This window comes from Anomaloglossus baeobatrachus, chromosome 2 (genome assembly GCF_048569485.1).
Source record: "Anomaloglossus baeobatrachus isolate aAnoBae1 chromosome 2, aAnoBae1.hap1, whole genome shotgun sequence".
In the NCBI taxonomy this organism is placed as follows: Eukaryota; Metazoa; Chordata; class Amphibia; order Anura; family Aromobatidae; genus Anomaloglossus; species Anomaloglossus baeobatrachus.
Genome location: NC_134354.1, coordinates 741,964,753 through 741,982,440, shown reverse-complemented (window position 1 = coordinate 741,982,440; position 17,688 = coordinate 741,964,753). Strand labels below are relative to the sequence as shown.

Genomic DNA, 17,688 nt, shown 5'->3' with positions numbered 1-17,688 from the left:
AATATTGTTCAGCTTCCCAATTGTGTCTCACTTGTTGTTGATTCTTCACCAGAACATTACATTTTTATCTTTTTATGTTTGAAGCCTTAAATGCGGGAAAAGGTTGAAAACTTCAAGGGGGGCGAATACTTTCGCAAGTCACTGTATATCTGAAAACTGACCAGCAGCTTCAACAAATGTGAACAGGTGCCACACGAATTTTTTTTTTTTTTTTTGTAGTTTTTCTGTATCTGTTTCATGATCTCTTCTGGAAGAGATTTTGAAGTCCCATTCCCACTTTTCCCGCTTTTGTTTTCCCCACCCCTGGTTAGGTATTAGTAACATATGTCACAGTCTACTATGGTTTCCGGCACCACTCCGGTCCCTCACTGCCATCTTGTGACCGCATCTGTGACTGGCTGATAATCACTGCCAACCATTCCTTGCCTCGTTCCTTGTCTCATAGACTTACTTTGATAAGTGGCTTCCAGTGCACACAGCAGTCACTGCTATGAGATGGCATGTAGCTGCACTCACAACGTCCCGGAGAGGACGAGCAGCAATGCACATGGCGGAGTATGGGAAGCTAAGTCACACTACGTTTTTTTTTTTTTTTTAGCATGCATCATGAACGTTTTTTTTTTTTTTTTTTTTTGCTGCAAAAGCGGATCCTGTTTTTGCAAAGAAAAACGCATGCAAACGCATGTGTTATTTTGCAGGATCCTGTCACTTTAAGTTTATGGGCGGGCATTGGAGTCATGTGAACGGGAGTGATGGGAACTGACCGTGAAAGACTGGGAGCCGACATCTGACAGCTGCGGAGGCTCGTAACCAAGGTAAACATCGGGTAACTTGCTTGGATACCCGATATTTACATTGGTTACGAGTCTGCAGCTGCTAGGAGCAGGGCTCTGCCTGCTCCCAGCACACGTAACCACCGTAAACATCGGGTAACTAAGCCCGTGGTTACCCGATATTTACCTTGGTTACGAGCGTCCTCAGCTCTCAGGCGGGGGAGGGTTGAGTGAGGGGGGAGGGTTGAGTGAGGGGGGAGGGTTGAGTGAGGGGGGAGGGTTGAGTGAGGGGGGGGTTGAGTGACTGAGAGGGAGGAGCAGAGAGGGGGAGAGGGAGGCGGAGAGAGAGACTGGTCACGCTAGGCTAGTTTCTGGGCATGCTCAGTAGAGCAAGCAGGATCCTGTCTATCAGTATGCCAGCGTTCACATACGTTTGCGTGCAGTATAGTCAGGATCCAGCAATTTGCAGTATTTGGACGCAGCTCAAAAACGCTACAAGTAGCGTTTTTGAAAAATGTTAAACTGCAAGTCGCTGGATCCTCACTATAACGCACGCAAACGCAGGTGAACGCATGGTGACTCGAGTCCATTGCAAATGCATTGAAATGAAAACGCATTTGCACTGGATCCGTTTTTTGCATTAAAAAAAGTTCATGACGCATGTTAAAAAAACGTAGTGTGAAAGCAGCCTTACTGATACCTGACCTGCCGTGAAATAAAAACACAAGTGCCGGAGTGGTACTTTTAGAAGTTGTTACATCTTGTATCTTCAGAAGTACGGCGCTCCCCAGCCTCTCAGCTTCCTGCTAACCGGAGAGCAGTGCGCTCCTGACAGTGTGGACCAGCGACGTGCCTGAGCTGAACTCTGCGCCCTCCGATGCTATAAGCAGAGGCAGCTATTTCTCCGCAGCATGGGATGAGCACAGAGGAGCCGGAGGAGACCCCACCGGCCTCAGCTCTTCTTGCCTATGAGAGCAGCCACCTCTGATATTCTGCAGCTGTGGCTGGTCATCTAGTCAACAAGCGCCACACTAGAATTAAAAAATCCCCCCCCCCTGAGGATTTTTAATAAGGGGTAAATGGCAAAGTTGCTTTTTTTACAATCCCTTTGTAATTTTACCTATTGAAAGGGAATCTGTCACCAGGTTTTTGCTTCCCCCCCCCCATCTGCAGAGACAGAGACCCTGATTCCAGCGATGTCACTTACTGAGCTGTTTGCTGTCATTTTGATAAAATCAATGTTTTCTCTGCTGCAGATCTTGCAGTTATACAGAGCTCATGAATATGCTGGACTACCTGCAGCACACCAAGTAGTCCTGTAATGGTAATCTACTACTGATTAACTGTGATTTTATCAAAACTACACTAAGCAGCCCAGTAAGTGACACATCGCTGGAAACAGGGTCTCTATCTCTACATTATGCTGCTCTCGGATTAGGTGACAAAAACCTGGTGACAGATTCCTATTGGTAAGGTGAACAATGGATAATTACGATCTCCTTTACATTAAAGCTACCTGTCGTTTGGAGAAACTTTTCTGAATAAGTTGTATGGGTACATGAGGAATGTGCACTTTCTGGTCATTATATTCCTCAGCTTCTCTCCCGTACAGCCTGTGACTCTGTTTGCGGTTCACTCTGAGCTGGTGGGTCCTCTGCTGTGCTGTCTCTAGGCCTCGGTCACACAAACGATGATGCTCTCGGATTGGATTGATTATGGTAATGACACTCCACTCACACTCTGATCAGTGTCCGCTTACTATGATCCGATTGTCTTGCGTGTGAGTATCTGATCACCAGTGAGGAGAAGAAAAAATAAATGAATTTCTCCACCTTCTCCATAATCTGTCACTGTCTATCTGACTACTCTAGGATGACATAAGTGCAATCCCGTTCCCACGCACCCATAGACCTGAATGGGTGCGCACCATCCAATATACATTGACAATCCCAGCAAGCGGCAATTTTTTTTTTTTCTTCCAAATCCGCATGAAAAAATAAAACCACTCTGGTCGGCACCGCTCCATAGTATAAGATTGGTCCAAGTGCTATCCGAAAAAACATCAGATAGCTCTCTTCCATGTTAGCAAGCCCTTACACATGGTATACATAGACCTGAAAGATTTCACCGCTTTTCTGTATGTAGCTCATGTGTAGAATCAGCAGCTGCATGGAGGACATTACACCGCAGTATACTGAGGAGTGCAGATGTGAATCCAGCTCTGTGTAGAAGAAAAACATTTCTAGAAGCTGCAGTGCGGTCTGCTTGTTCTCTTATCCATACACTTTAATAGGCAGCAGATTCCTCAGTGAGCTGGCAATAACCATAATGCAGTTGAGCTGTTTTCAGAGTGGAGGTGGAAGGAAGGGGGAAGAAGTGGCTCATAAGTGGAGAAAGAGGCAGATTCCTTTAAGATATATTACAATGTTTCTTATACTCGCATGTACCATTATAGAAAGTTTGGTGAAAGCGCAGCTACTTCTAAAGCCCTTCTTGTTGGTGGATTTTTTGCACATGACTTGAACACATGCTGTTTGGTATTTGTGGTTGTCTTTCACTTGTATGCATTAATTAAAATGTTTTTCTTTTCCTCAGGAACGGACAATCATTTTCTGTCTGTTAGAAAGCGAGCGCAGACAAGATGCCGAAGCCGGTGAGTTCACTGCAATGTGTATTATCTCTTTTTTTTTATTACAGAGTATATGTCTTCTTTGTACTATTTGCCATTTATTTGCTTCTATATAAAAATGGCATCTTACTAGGAGAAAACCTAGCGTCTAATGCTGGTGGACCATCAGTAAATCAATTATTGCGGCTTTGTGGCTTTATGATTTTTGGCTATACTGGTCTCTACAAGAACCTTAAGCCCGCTTTACACGCTACAATGTATCTTACGATGTGTCGGCGGGGTCACGTCGTAAGTGACGCACATCCGGCATCGTAAGGTACATTGCAGTGAGTGACAGCTACATGCGATTGCGATTGAACGGTAAAACGTTCATCGCATACACATCGTACCTGTCTCTAGAATTGCACATCAGATTGTTCATTGTACCTGGGGTAGCGCACATCGCAGTGTGTGACACCCCGGGAACGATGAACAGATCTTACCTGCATCCTGCTGCTCCCGCTGGCAATGCGGAAGGAAGGAGGTGGGCGGGATGTTTACGTTCCGCCCCTCCGCTTCTATTGGCTGGCTGCCGCGTGACATCGTTGTGACGCCGAACGTCCCTCCTACTCCAGGAAGTGGACGTTCGCCGCCCACATCGAGGTGGTATGGACGGGTAAGTACGTGTGACTGGGATTAATCGTTTGTGCGGCACGTTCAACTAATTGAACGTGCCACACATACGATGGGGGCGGTTACGATCGCATATGATATCGCATGCGAAACCGTAACATGTAAAGCAGGCTTTACATATGGGCAACCCTAATTACAAAAAATGGAGCCGGTTATTATACATCCCAAGTGCACAGCGGTGTTTAATGTCCCCAGCACTGCACTTTACAATATTTTTTCTTTTTCTTCACCACAAGACCATAAGGTTATGTGCCCACGGGAGCCTGTTTGTGCAGATTTTGCCGCGGAAAACCTGCGGATTTTTCTGGATTTTCCAGATAAATCCGCAGGTTTTAGCATGTACAGGAACTCCCCATGTTATCCTATGGGACATGGGGAGTGCTGTGTCCACGCTGCGGCTGCCGAACATGCTGCAGATGTAGGCATCCGCATGTATAATTACATGTCAATTATTCATGCGGAATTACCTGCGGATGTCCCGGACCGCCGCTATGGGTATAAGAAGCCGGGACGTCCGCAGGTAAGCCACATGAATCTCCGCATGTTTCCCGCAGCTATTCCGCTGTAATCTAGCAGCTAAAAATAACTGCGGACGCCGGCGGGCAGCTGCGGGAAACATGCACTCCTACCTGCGGATACATCCGCAGGTACGAGCGCCCGTGGGCACATAGCCTAAGGCCCTGTGCGCATGGGAGAAAGTAACTGCGGATTTTGTTGCAGAAAACTCGCGGATTTTCCAGATAAATCCGCGGGTTTACGCAAGTACAGACACTCCCCATGTTATCCTATGGGATTTGGGGAGTGCTGTGTCAATGCTGCGGTTTTTGCGATTTGCGGAAAATGCTGCAGATTTCCCGAAGCCGCACGTATCTGCATGTCAATTATTCTTGCGGAATTATCTGCGGAATTCCTGCCTTTTCATTATGGAGATACAGGGCGGGAAATCCGCAGGAATTCTGCATCAAATCCGCAACAATTCCGCAGAAATACCGCAGCAATGGATAGCTGCGGATTCCGGGGAGTTGCTGCGTGAACCTGCAGAAAAGTCGGCAGGTACGATCTCCAGTGGGTACATGGCCTTAATCTGCCTTTTTGATGCCACATATTGGTCTAATATGTCTAAGAACCATCTTTTCTTATGCTCTGTAACTTGTCATCCGTTTTTGTTTTTTTTTTTAAATTAGACTTCATTCAGATATCTGCGTTGCACATATGTGTAGTATGCCTTGTTTTGTTTTTCCATTGATAAAGCATGTACCCATAACCTGTGCTGCTGTTCACATCTCTGTTTTTGCATGGACTGTGCAAAGCACACTCGGGCATGTCTGTCTTTTCCTGAAAGCACGAATAACAAGGGCCAATACAATATAAGTCGGTGTCCACGAAAAATCTGTACAGCACACATGCGCTTTTGCGTGCTTAACGTATAAGGTATAGAATATACCTTAGAGGTATATAAGGTATATTCTAAGGTATAGAAGCAGCTTTGCATTTATTGATCCATCCATGAAAAACAATGATAACAGACACGAGGATGTAAAACACTACATAGCTGTGTATAGTTTGACAGACTAGAGACCAGAAACAGCTATTTGGTCCCATCATCACCTCTTGTTGCTCCACTGGGCCTCACCCCTGACTCCTGGGTCCCACCCCTGGCTAGTGTAACTCCACTTGGTCCCTCCTAATGTAGCTCCATTGGGTTCCAACCCCTGAAGATCTGATGGGTTCCCTACCTGACTCCTGGGTCCCACCCCTGCCTAGTATAGCTCTTCTGGGTCCCACCCCTGCCTGGTATTGTTCTGCTGGGTCCCGCACCTGACTCCTGGGTCCCACCCCTGCCTGGTATTGTTCTGCTGGGTCCCTCTCCCCGACTCCTGGGTCTCACCCCTGCCTAGTATAGCTTTACTGGGTCCCTCCCTCCGACTCCTGGGTCTCACCCCTGCCTAGTATAGCTTTTACTGGGTCCCTCCCCCCGACTCCTGGGTCTCACCCCTGCCTAGTATAGCTTTACTGGGTCCCTCCCCCCGACTCCTGGGTCTCACCCCTGCCTAGTATAGCTTTACTGGGTCCCTCCCCCCGACTCCTGGGTCTCACCCCTGCCTAGTATAGCTTTACTGGGTCCCTCCCTCCGACTCCTGGGTCTCACCCCTGCCTAGTATAGCTTTACTGGGTCCCTCCCCCCGACTCCTGGCGCTCTACCGGCTCCCTCCCTCATTTCCCTTTACTCTTACCGCTCTCCCAGGTCTCCTCCTAAAATACCAATTTTTTATTATTAAAGTCTTAAAAAGGGAGAAATCCCAACATCAGATTTATAATAAAGATATCCAAAAGTACAAGGGAGGGGCCTGACCCTTGATTCGCCCTAAAACTCGCCCCTTCCTTGCCGCGGAGGTCGGCACCCTAGAGGCCTGCGCACTTGGCGCCCCCCGCTCAACGAAGACTATCCCTCCGGGCCCTAAATGACCCTAGCAGATGAGGTGATAGTACTATGAGGAATAAATTCCAATCACAGCACAACAATGTTTTTGCTACTGAGGGTAAAACATGTGTTCTTTACTAATTTGAACATGCTGATTCCAAATATGAACTCAGAATTTGCACAGCACGTCCAGATTTTGAGTTATACTTGGAAAAGGCCATACGCCTATTCAGGCAAAATGGTGTCTGCTTCTGTACTGATGTGAATGGGCTTATGCTAGAGTTTGGGTTGTAGACATTTTCCAGATCAATGGAGACTGTTCATAGACTCTAGTAAAGCAAGCTTGAAAGCTGTTCTGTTGCACAATGGCAATGAAAAGCCATCTGTCCCCATTGCACATGCGGTTGGAATGAAAGAGACCTATGCTTCTATGCAGATCATTCTGAAATTGAGATATAATATTCAGAACATCAATGGAACATTTGTGCTGACCTCAAAGTTGTTGCACTAGTCCTTGGTTTGCAGTTAGGTTACACTAAGCATATGTGCTTTCTGTGCCTATGGAACAGTCGAGATGACGACAACCATTATAAAATTAAACGGTGGCCCAATAGAGATGAACATAAGATTGGTAAGCACAATGTTCAACACGAATCACTTGTCGATCCACTTAAAGTTTATCTTCCACCTCTTCACATTAAACTAGGACCAATGAAAAATGTTGTAGTAGCAATGGATCGTCAAGGGAATGGATTTAAGTATCTGAAGGAAAAGTTTAGTGCATTGAAAACTGAGGCCAAACTCAAAGCAGGAATCTTTAATGGTCCTGAAATCCACCAACTAATCCATGATGAAATATTCAAGAAAGAACTCACCCCACTTGAACTAACTGCATGGATGCATTTATATTAGTAGTTCAAAACTTCCTTGGAAACGAAAGAGCAGAAAACTATGCTGAACTAATAGACAATATGCTTCAAGCATACGAAATGCATGGTGCCCGAATGTCATTGAAAATGCATTTCCTACATTCACATCTTGACTTCTTTCCTCCAAATATGGGTAATGTCAGTGACGAACATGGTGAGAGATTCCACCAGGACATTTCTACTATGGAAAAAAGATACCCAGGTCGCTTTAACCCCAACATGATGGGCGATTACTGCTGGTTTTTGCAACGGGCCACTAGGACCACTCACAAGCGCAAAAGCAAGTGCCTGAAGCACTTTTAAAAGTACTCTGCTGAGTTTAAGGCGATTTCTTAAGCTACTATAAGTGATTTTTAAGTTTTTTGGTTTATTTACCTATACTTCTTTTTCAATAAAAATGATAATACATGTTGTGAAACTGTGGGACATAACGATTCTGTATCTTTATTAATTGCTTATTTTAATTTTCACAAAAATTGGAATAACTTAATATCCTGACGTGCTACAAAAAAACTAACTTCAGATTTGGATTCAGCGCATTCGATTTAGTATAGCGCACATGGTTTTTGCCAAGTAGCAGACAAAAATTGTTTATTTGTTGTGCTGTGTAATTGAACCAACAACCAGATCTCAAATATGAAAAAAATATATACACCATCGCCAATATAATAAGATTAGAGACAAAATTTAGTTAAAAAATAACACAATAGACAATCATTGATTGTCTATTGTGTTATTTTTGAGCTAACTAAATTTTCCACTCCTGAAGAACCTCATATAGATGAGGGGAAACGCGTCGGGCGGTTTTTTTGAAACGCTAGTTCATCCTTGAGTGGTTTCTTTCTGGGTCACTGTACCCCACTATTGTCTCTAATCTTATTATATTGGCGATAGTGTGTATATATTTTTTTCATATTTGAGATCTGGTTGTTGGTTCAATTATTGGAATTTATTCCTCATAGTACTATCACCTCATCTGCTAGGGTCATTTAGGGCCCGGAGGGATAGTCTTCGTTGAGCGGGGGCGCCAAGTGCGCAGGCCTCTTGGGTGCCGAGCTCCACGGCAAGGAAGGGGCGAGTTTTAGGGCGAATCAAGGGTCAGGCCCCTCCCTTGTACTTTTGGATATCTTTATTATAAATCTGATGTTGGGATTTCTCCCTTTTTAAGACTTTAATAATAAAAAATTGGAATTTTAGGAGTTTTTGCTTAATTTTTTCACGTTTGTACTTCTAAACTATTTTCTGGATTAAATCTACCAGGTCTCCCTAAGCCCCCCCGAGTCCTGTCGCCCTCCTCAGTCTTTCTGCTGTTGGAGATGGCAGGTTGTACAGCACATCAGTCACCAGGGAGCTAACTAATAACCAGCACGCTAGTGTGATTTTTTTTTTTTTTTTAATTTATTTATTTTTTTCAGCCTGCAAACATCATGTGTCTGTGTAATGGGATGACACGTTGGGTCTTCTAGAGAGAAAAGCATTTTTTTGCAGACAGGTGGTTATGGTTATGAGTAGTAATGGAAAAAGCAAAGCTCCTTCCTCGCACTTTTCTACTCCTACCCCCAAAAAGTCCAAAATGCTAAAGTAAAAACTTTTTTGGAATAGATACATTGCTGTTTTTACAGTGTGGGTGGGCTTAATTTGTGACCGTTTGGGGGTTGAGGTGGTAAAGGGTCTCACACGTGCACTCTGTGCTGTGTATGCTAAATAATACTGGCACGCTCCGGTCCGTGCAGCGGCCTCGTGTCTACACCCTAAAGATAGATTGTGGAGACTGGCTGTGCCCTGTGTCTGGTGATCTATCTGCCGCGTGCGGTGATCACAATGGCTCTTGTGCTGCGCTGCTGACAGTCTCCTCTATTTTTGTCCTGCTGGAATGGAAAACACAAGTAATGTCGGCGCTGCAGCCTGAAAACATGTAATTAGGGACATTTAACTTAATTTTGTAAAAAAAAAAAAGTCTATTTTAACCATTGTAAGGTCAGCAAAGCCGTGGCATTTATCTCCCCCCCCCCCCCCACCTCCCCTCCAGTGAGCCCCAAAGACAAGTAATCACTGCAAAAACTGTCTGTGTATTCCTGCCATACATGAAGAATAGGTGGTTGTCGGCAGAAAAGTTTTCTCAGTTTTTGATGTTAAATGAATTTTTCAAATATTGGATATTTGTATTTTTTCCTTTTTATTTTGTATTAAGTGAAAAAAAATTAGTAGTCGTGAAGTTTTCACATTGGCCACTGCATCAAAATCCGCGGCTTTCCCGCAAAATCCGCTCCTTTTTCAAAAAAAATCCGCACCAAAATCCGCGGCAATTCCGCGGTAAATCCGCACCTTTGAAAAGGTGCGGATTTTGCGGTAAAGCCGCAGATTTTGGTGCGGATTTTTTCCCCCCCAATTTTAAAGACAAAATCCGGATCAAAATCCGCAACAATAATTGACATGTTGCAGATTTTTCCGGATCAAAATCCGCACCAAATCCGCCGCGGAAAAATCCGCAGCATGGGCACAGCATTTCCAAAATGCCATAGAAATGGCTGGGAAGTGCCACTGCTGCAGATTTTCGGGAAATCTGCGGCTTTTCCGTGAGAAATCCGCGGCAAAATCCACGCATTTTCCACAGCGTGGAGACATGGCCTAAGACTGCAATGGATCAAACTGGGGCAGCTGGGCACAGCACGGCGCAGGACACCTGTGCACGGCGTGGGGCGGACAGTGGTGGTTACACTCCCAGTTTCGGAGCCGCACGCCTCTGTCCATCACACTCAGACTCGGTTATGGATCAGTCAGTAGAAATGTAGCCACTCCGGCTCCACAACTTAAAAGAAAAAAAACAAAAACCCAACAAAATGAAATGTTCTGTTAGTACTAAATGGTAATTTATGTTCATAGGAATTCAGACTGATAGCAACGACGTGCCTAATATTGGCTCTGTGATCACTAAGTATGCATTAGCCATTTATCCAGGACCCGGAGTCCGGCTCATGTAACTGCTTTGGAAATTAATGAAGGTTTTCATTCAATGACAGCAAGTACGGGGCTTAAACGTTTATACCAAAAATATAATAACTGATTAACAGTGATCAGATGTGCTAAAATAGATCCTTTATTAACCCGCTGTGGTGGGGCTGAGGGGTGACACATGGGAGGAGGGAAAATGCTGTCCACATGTGGGTCCTCTAAACTGCCCCATAGCACCATTTCCATTTTTATGTTTTGCATATTTTTTTTTTTTTTCTTTTTTTTGGGAGACTGAGGCCGCTGTAAATGACCATCTCTGTACATGCGGTGCAATGTTTCGGGGCGGTCTATAGGTAATGTCATCCCGGGGATTGGCCATATTGGCTCCATTAATTGTATAAGCCACATGTTCTGCACATCCCCCGCAGATGGGAAACGCACGACACTCCGGCATTTCTGAAGATTTCACAAGTGCTATCACTCTTTATTAGGAATGTGTTTATTACAGAGGGGCTATATAAGGATGTTTCTTTTATAAGTGCTAGAGATGGAATACCCCTTTAAATATGATGTATACAGGATAGGTGATCAGTGTGAGGCAGCCAATCTCCAGGTCCTGGGTGCCACGTGTGCACGCTTGTGGTGTTCATTGGTAAATCCGCATTTACGGGATTTGATCCATAATAACACAGGCTTCCTGTGAATGGCCAGAGTTGGGCTATGTTCACACGTTGCATTTTGGCTGCGGTTTTTTTTTATCTTTTGTCTATAATACTTGTTAGTTTTATTCAACGCAAAAACGCAGCAGTTGCTTTTTTGCATCTTATTCAGGGGTGGGAAAAAAACGCTGAAATAATTGCCACGCTGCTTCTTCCAAAAAAGCAGCACTTTTGCTTTTTGTTCCTGACAAATGGAATTGTGTGTATGAGATTTATGAAATCTCCTCGCTTTTACTGGAACAGCAAAAATACGCTGTTAATTTCCATTAAACTGCAAAAAAAATATGCAGCAAACGTGCAACATGTGAACATAGCCTTAGGTGTGTACTGAAATTTCCTCCTTTTTAGACGGGCTGTCCACTGGGATAACACCTTCTCGTTACCCATGTTTGCCCCCATTTATGTCACCAGGGTTTTGCTACCTAATCTGTAGCGACAGAGACCCTGATTCCAGCGACGTATCGCTTACTGAGCTGTCATTTTGATAAAAGCAATGTTTTCTGTGCTGCAGATCTAGCAGTTATACAGCGATCATGAACATGCTGCACTACCTGCAGCACGCCAAGTAGTCCTGTAATGATAATCTCCTGCTGATTAAACTGATTTTATCAAGACTACAGTAAGCAGCCCAGTGAGTGACATATTGCTGGAATCAGGATCTCTGCCGAAACATTATTCTGCTCTCAGATTAGGTGGCTAACATCTACTGACAGATTTCTTTTAACCCCTTAGCGATCGCGGGCAGTAAAATTACGTCATAGTGTTACTCCCACTCGGCTGCCATGGGCAGCTGTGGGGGATCCGTGCATATGTGAGCCGATTTGTACAGCTGACGTGTGTGCCTAGCAGGCATGAGCAGATCCGCTATCTGCCCGTACCCGTTAAATGGCACTGTGAAAATGTGACATCATTATAATCGTGGTTGCTGTTAAAGTTCACTCACCCCCTGAAACTGGACGGCACGTGATGTGATAACGTGGATCTGATGATTGTAGTGGTAGCACAGGGTCAGGTGAGGACTCCCGTAGCTCACATGACTCCCTTCCTGTTTCACCCGGCTGAGTGCTGTGTGAGATAGGAGATGAGCATATCTGCTGTTCACAGCTATGCAGATGTGATCAATAGATATGGAAGAGAGATCAGACTGCTGATCCTTATAGTCCCCTAGGGGTACTAGTAAAATAAAAAAAAAATGTTAAAAAAAACCCCAAAAAAACCCTAAAGGTTCAAATCACCACCCTTTCGCCCCATTGAAAATTAAGGGGTTAAAAAATTATACACACACTAGATATCGCCACGTTCAGAAGTGCCCAATCTATCTAAATATAAAATCATTTAATTTGATTGCAATTTTTTTGCTGCTACGCAGTTTACCAAATGCCAAAATTATGTTTTTTGGTAACGGCAAATTTTGCGCAAAATGCAATATCGGATGATTAAAACGTAGCATCTGCGCAAACATGGTACTGTTAAAAAAACGTCAGCTCGAGATGTAAAGAATAAGCCATCACTGAGCCATAGATACCGAAAAATGAGAACACTAGGGGTCGCAGAATATGGCGCAAAATGTGTGCCACTTTTTTTTGGGACAGAATTCAGATATTTTTTTTTTTTTTTTTTTTTTAACCCATAGAGAAAGTAAACCTATACATGTTTGGTGTCTACAAACTCGTACTGACCTGAGGCATCACAAAAACACATCAGTTTAAGGCTATGTTCACACATCCGTTTTTTTGTATCAGGCACGGATCCGGCGCAGAATATGCAAAAACGGATGCGCCTGATCTTCTTCTTCTTCTTTTTTTTTTTTTTTTTTTAATATGGATTTGGTATACCTGATCCGTCAGAAAACGGATCCGGCGTCTCCATTTTCTTGTATCCGTTTTGCCTGGTTTTTTTTTTTTTTTTGATGGATCTGTTTTTTTTAAATAAATTGGAGCATGCTCAGTTTAAACAAACAGATCCGGCGGCCGCATCCGTTTTTGTGCTGGATCCGGCGTCCATAGGCTTCTATTGTAAATCGCGCCGGATCTGGCGCGATACGTTTTTTTAACTTTTTTTTTTCAGAGACAAAAAACATTTAATGAGACGTTCCATCCGGCCGCCGCATTGAGTAATTATGCCAGGTCCGTCAAAAGCCGGATGCAAGGCCATCAGGCACAATCCGGCGCTAACACAAAGCAATGGGGATTAAACTGATCCGGCGCCGGATCCGTTTTATCTGTTTTTTTTTCTTCCAGATTGTGCCTGGTGGAAAAAAAACTCATGTGTGAACGTAGCCTTACCAAATAGGGAACATGGTGAATAAAATATCTCAAAAACCATCATGCAATCACACTTTTTTTTGCAATTTTTCCCACATTTGGCATCTTTTTGCTGTTTTCTACTATATGGTAAAACTAACAATTTCATTTAAAAGTTCTGCAAAAAAGAGCCCTCACGTGGCAAGATTGATGGAAAAATAAAAGTCACAGCTCTCGGAAGAAGAATGGTACAAAAACCAGCGCAAAATCGACTGGTCGAGAAGGTGTTAAAGTAAAAAGCTTCTACTCCTGTGCTAGTGTGGTTCCAGCGGTGTCGGTGCTCATGTTCTCTCAATCTGCACTGGCTTCGCTCCCCGCCTTCGGATGTTTTAGTAATGGAGAGGAAGGGGGCGCGAGGCGTTCTTCCATTTTCGGTTGATTACTCCAAAGCGCAGAGAGAGAGAGTGAGAGAAGCTGGTGGTGATTGGGCGTGAGGGTCATGTGACTTGACAAACTCATGTGAGCCATGGGGACATGAGCACCGGCACGGGAGGGGAGTAGGAGCTATTTAATGGGGGCAAACATGGGGAGTGAGAAGGGGTTGTACTAAAACTAGATCACCCGTTTAAAGGGAAACTCCAGCTGTTAACACCTTTTATATGGAAGTAATGATAGGACATTGAAAACACCATTTTTCTTACACGTGGAACTTTTCAATGTAACCCGCAGGCATAGCTTTAATCCCATGGATCTTGTGCACGCTGCTCCGGAGGTCTGTGCTGGAGCCTGAAGCGATGACTGCACCATCCAAGTGCTACCGGATCCCTGATGCCTGTGATTGGCTGCAGACTATATAAATCTGTCATGGGAGAAACATGGCTGCAGCCAGTCAGACCTCCGGGGCAGTGTGCATTGGGTCCATGGTGTGACTGAAGGAAAGGACATTATTCATTGACAGACGACCCCTTTAAAAGTCCAAAGTTTTTGCTTAATCCCTTAATAGGTCTTTATACAGGTCAGTGGTCTGGTTTTGTATACAGAGGTCAATAGAGTTGAGGGTGGATATATGGACCCAGGACTGTTCTAGAGATATAGAAGGGGGGTGATTGGGCCAGAAAATGGCACATATTTCAATAAACAGGAAAACAAAACTCTCTTGATGATTTTGCTTATCTGGCCTAGAAGGATAGGAGAACTGCCAGGAAGACTGCCCAAAATATCGCCTGCTGCCGGCATCCCGGATGGAGGCTCATAAGCTGCGCTACTTGTTCCCCAGCACGTGAGCACTGTTAATAATAGTAGCCAACTTCTCAGTTTTATTTGCACAAATCCATATAATAATAATATTTATTCATTTATATAGCGCCATTAATTAGACAGCGATTAATAAACATCAGCAACACTGTTGCCATTGGGGCTCACAATCTAAATTCCCTATCAGTATAATCTTTGGAGTGTGGGAGGAAACCGGAGTACCCGGAGGAAACCCACGCAAACACGGGGAAAACATACAAACTCCTTGCAGATGTCCTTTTGCGGGATTTGAACCCAGGACCCCAGTGCTGCAAGACTGCAGTGCTAACCACTGAGACACCGTACAGTGCTAACCACTGAGACACCGTACAGTGCTAACCACTGAGACACCGTACAGTGCTAACCACTGAGACACCGTACAGTGCTAACCACTGAGACACCGTACAGTGCTAACCACTGAGACACCGTACAGTGCTAACCACTGAGACACCGTACAGTGCTAACCACTGAGACACCGTACAGTGCTAACCACTGAGACACCGTACAGTGCTAACCACTGAGACACCGTACAGTGCTAACCACTGAGACACCGTACAGTGCTAACCACTGAGACACCGTACAGTGCTAACCACTGAGACACCGTACAGTGCTAACCACTGAGACACCGTGCAAATTAAGAAATGTTAAACTATATCTGAACAAAAAAAATCTGCTTCTTTCTCCTCCTGGACTGATCATGCATTCTCAGTCCTTGCGTAAATAGTGTGATATCTGTCTTTAGTGAATACAGACTTTCCCATTAGAGTAAAGGTCCAGTCACACTAAGCAACTTACCAGCGATCCCAACAACGATAGGGATCGCTGGTAAGTTGCTAGGAGGTTGCTGGTGAGATGTCACACTGCGACGCTCCAGCGATCCCACCAGCAACCTGACCTGGCAGGGATCGCTGGAGCGTCGCTACACGAGTTGCTGGTGAGCTCACCAGCAACCAGTGACCAGCCCCCAGCGCCGCGTGGAAGATGCTACGCTTGGTAACTAAGGTAAATATCAGGTAACCAACCCGATATTTACCTTGGTTACCAGCGCACGGAGCTGCACGTGCAGAGAGCAGGGAGCAGCGCACACTGAGCGCTGGCTCCCTGCTCTCCTAGTTACAGCACACATCGGGTTAATTACCCGATGTGTGCTGCAGCTATATGTGCACAGAGCAGGGAGCAGCGCACACCGCTTAGCGCTGGCTCCCTGCTCTCCTAGTTACAGCACACATTGGGTTAATTAACCCGATGTGTCCTGCAGCTACATGTGCACAGAGCAGGAGCCGGCACTGACAGTGAGAGCGGCGGAGGCTGGTAACAAAGGTAAATATCAGGTAACCAAGGACAGGGCTTCTTGGTTACCCGATGTTTACTGTGGTTACCAGCCTCCGCAGAAGCCGGCTCCTGCTGCCTGCACATTAGTTGTTGCTGTCTCGCTGTCACACACAGCGATCTGTGCTTCACAGCGGGACAGCAACAACTAAAAAATGGCCCAGGACATTCAGCAACAACAAACGACCTCACAGCAGGGGCCAGGTTGTTGCTGGATGTCACACACAGCAACATCACTAGCAACGTCACAAAAGTTGTTCGTTAGCAGTGATGTTGCTTAGTGTGACGGGGCCTTAATGTAGGAGATGAGCAGTTGGTGCTCATAATATTCTATGGAGGAGTTATAGGCAGAGACTAAAGCTGGTGTCACACTAAACGACAGCGACAACGACGTCGCTGTTACGTCACCATTTTCGGTGACGTAACAGCGACCTTGTAAGTCGCTGTTATGATCGCTGCTTAGCTGTCAAACACAGCAGAAGCAGCGATCATAAGGTCGCTGTGCTACATGTTCAGAGAGCAGGGAGCCGCGCTTAGCGCTGGCTCCTTGCTCTCCTGCAGCACACATCGGGTTAATTAACCCGATGTGTGCTGCAGCTACATGTCAGTGCAGAGAGCAGGGAGCCGCGCGCACTGCTTAGCGCTGGCTCCTTGCTCTCCTTGCTACAGTATACATCGGGTTAATTACCTGATGTGTACTGCAGCCACATGTCACAGTGCAGGAGCCGGCGCTGGCAGCAAGAGCGGAGGCTGGTAACCAGCGTAAACATCGGGTAACCAGGGAAAGGTCTTCCCTTGGTTACCCGATGTTTACGCTGGTTACAGCTTACCGCAGCTGCCAGTGCCGGCTCCTGATCGCTTCATTTCGTCGCTCTCTCGCTGTCACACACAGCGATGTGTGTGTCACAGCGGGAGAGTGACGACCAAAAAATGAAGCTGGACATTCAGCAACGACCGGCGACCTCACAGCAGGGGCCAGGTCGTTGCTGGATGTCACACACAGCGACAGCGACGGGACGTCGCTGCAACGTCACAGAAAATGGTGACGTAGCAGCGACGTCGTTGTCGTCGTCGTTATGTGTGACACCAGCTTAACATCCTGCTGTTAGGCTGTCATTCTCCTGTTAAGCTGGGGCCACGCGAGTATTACTGCGAGTGCATCGCATGACACTAAGCCGAGTGTGATGCCACAGTGATCTGATCCTGCGATCACAGCACAGCTGCAGAGGAGAGGGAGGGATTAATCTCCCTATCGCCTCAATTGTCAGCTGATGTATACTGTGAGTGCAGTGCGATGTTTCTCTTGCACCCATAGACTTCAATGGGTGCGAGGGGAAAAAAATCGGATTCCACCTGCAGCATGCGGCGATTGTTTTCTCAGTCCGATCTTTTTGAAGCGACCCCATAGAGTAACATGGGTCCAAGTGGAATGCAGTTTTTTTTTTTTTAACCGCATGCCACTTGCTTCGTTTTACTCACCGTGTGTCCCTTAGCCTAACAATCGTTATCCATAAACCTTCATAAGCACCAACTGTCATCTCCTATCTCAGTGATGGGGAAGTCTGTGTTCACTGATGACAGATTTGTACCCAACATCAGTCCAGGAGGAAAAAGAATAAAGATATATTTACGAAGTGTCTTATTTACATGTGTGCTATTGATGTATGAAGTAAAAATTAAAGGGAATACGTCACCAGGTTTTTTTCTTCCTCATCTGAGAGCAGCAT

At 45.4% G+C, this 17,688-nt stretch overlaps 1 protein-coding gene across 2 annotated transcripts in view; it reads left to right on the top strand.

The window, feature by feature from the left end:
* Nucleotides 1-17,688, top strand: part of RDX (radixin) — a 257,192-nt gene that overhangs the window by 47,757 nt on the left and 191,747 nt on the right. For both annotated transcript variants that reach the window (XM_075337425.1, XM_075337424.1), the window contains exon 2: nucleotides 3,369-3,426. In XM_075337425.1, the coding sequence (XP_075193540.1) occupies nucleotides 3,415-3,426 (12 nt within the window). In that variant the 5' untranslated portion in view covers nucleotides 3,369-3,414. The remainder of the gene's footprint in view (nucleotides 1-3,368; nucleotides 3,427-17,688) is intronic.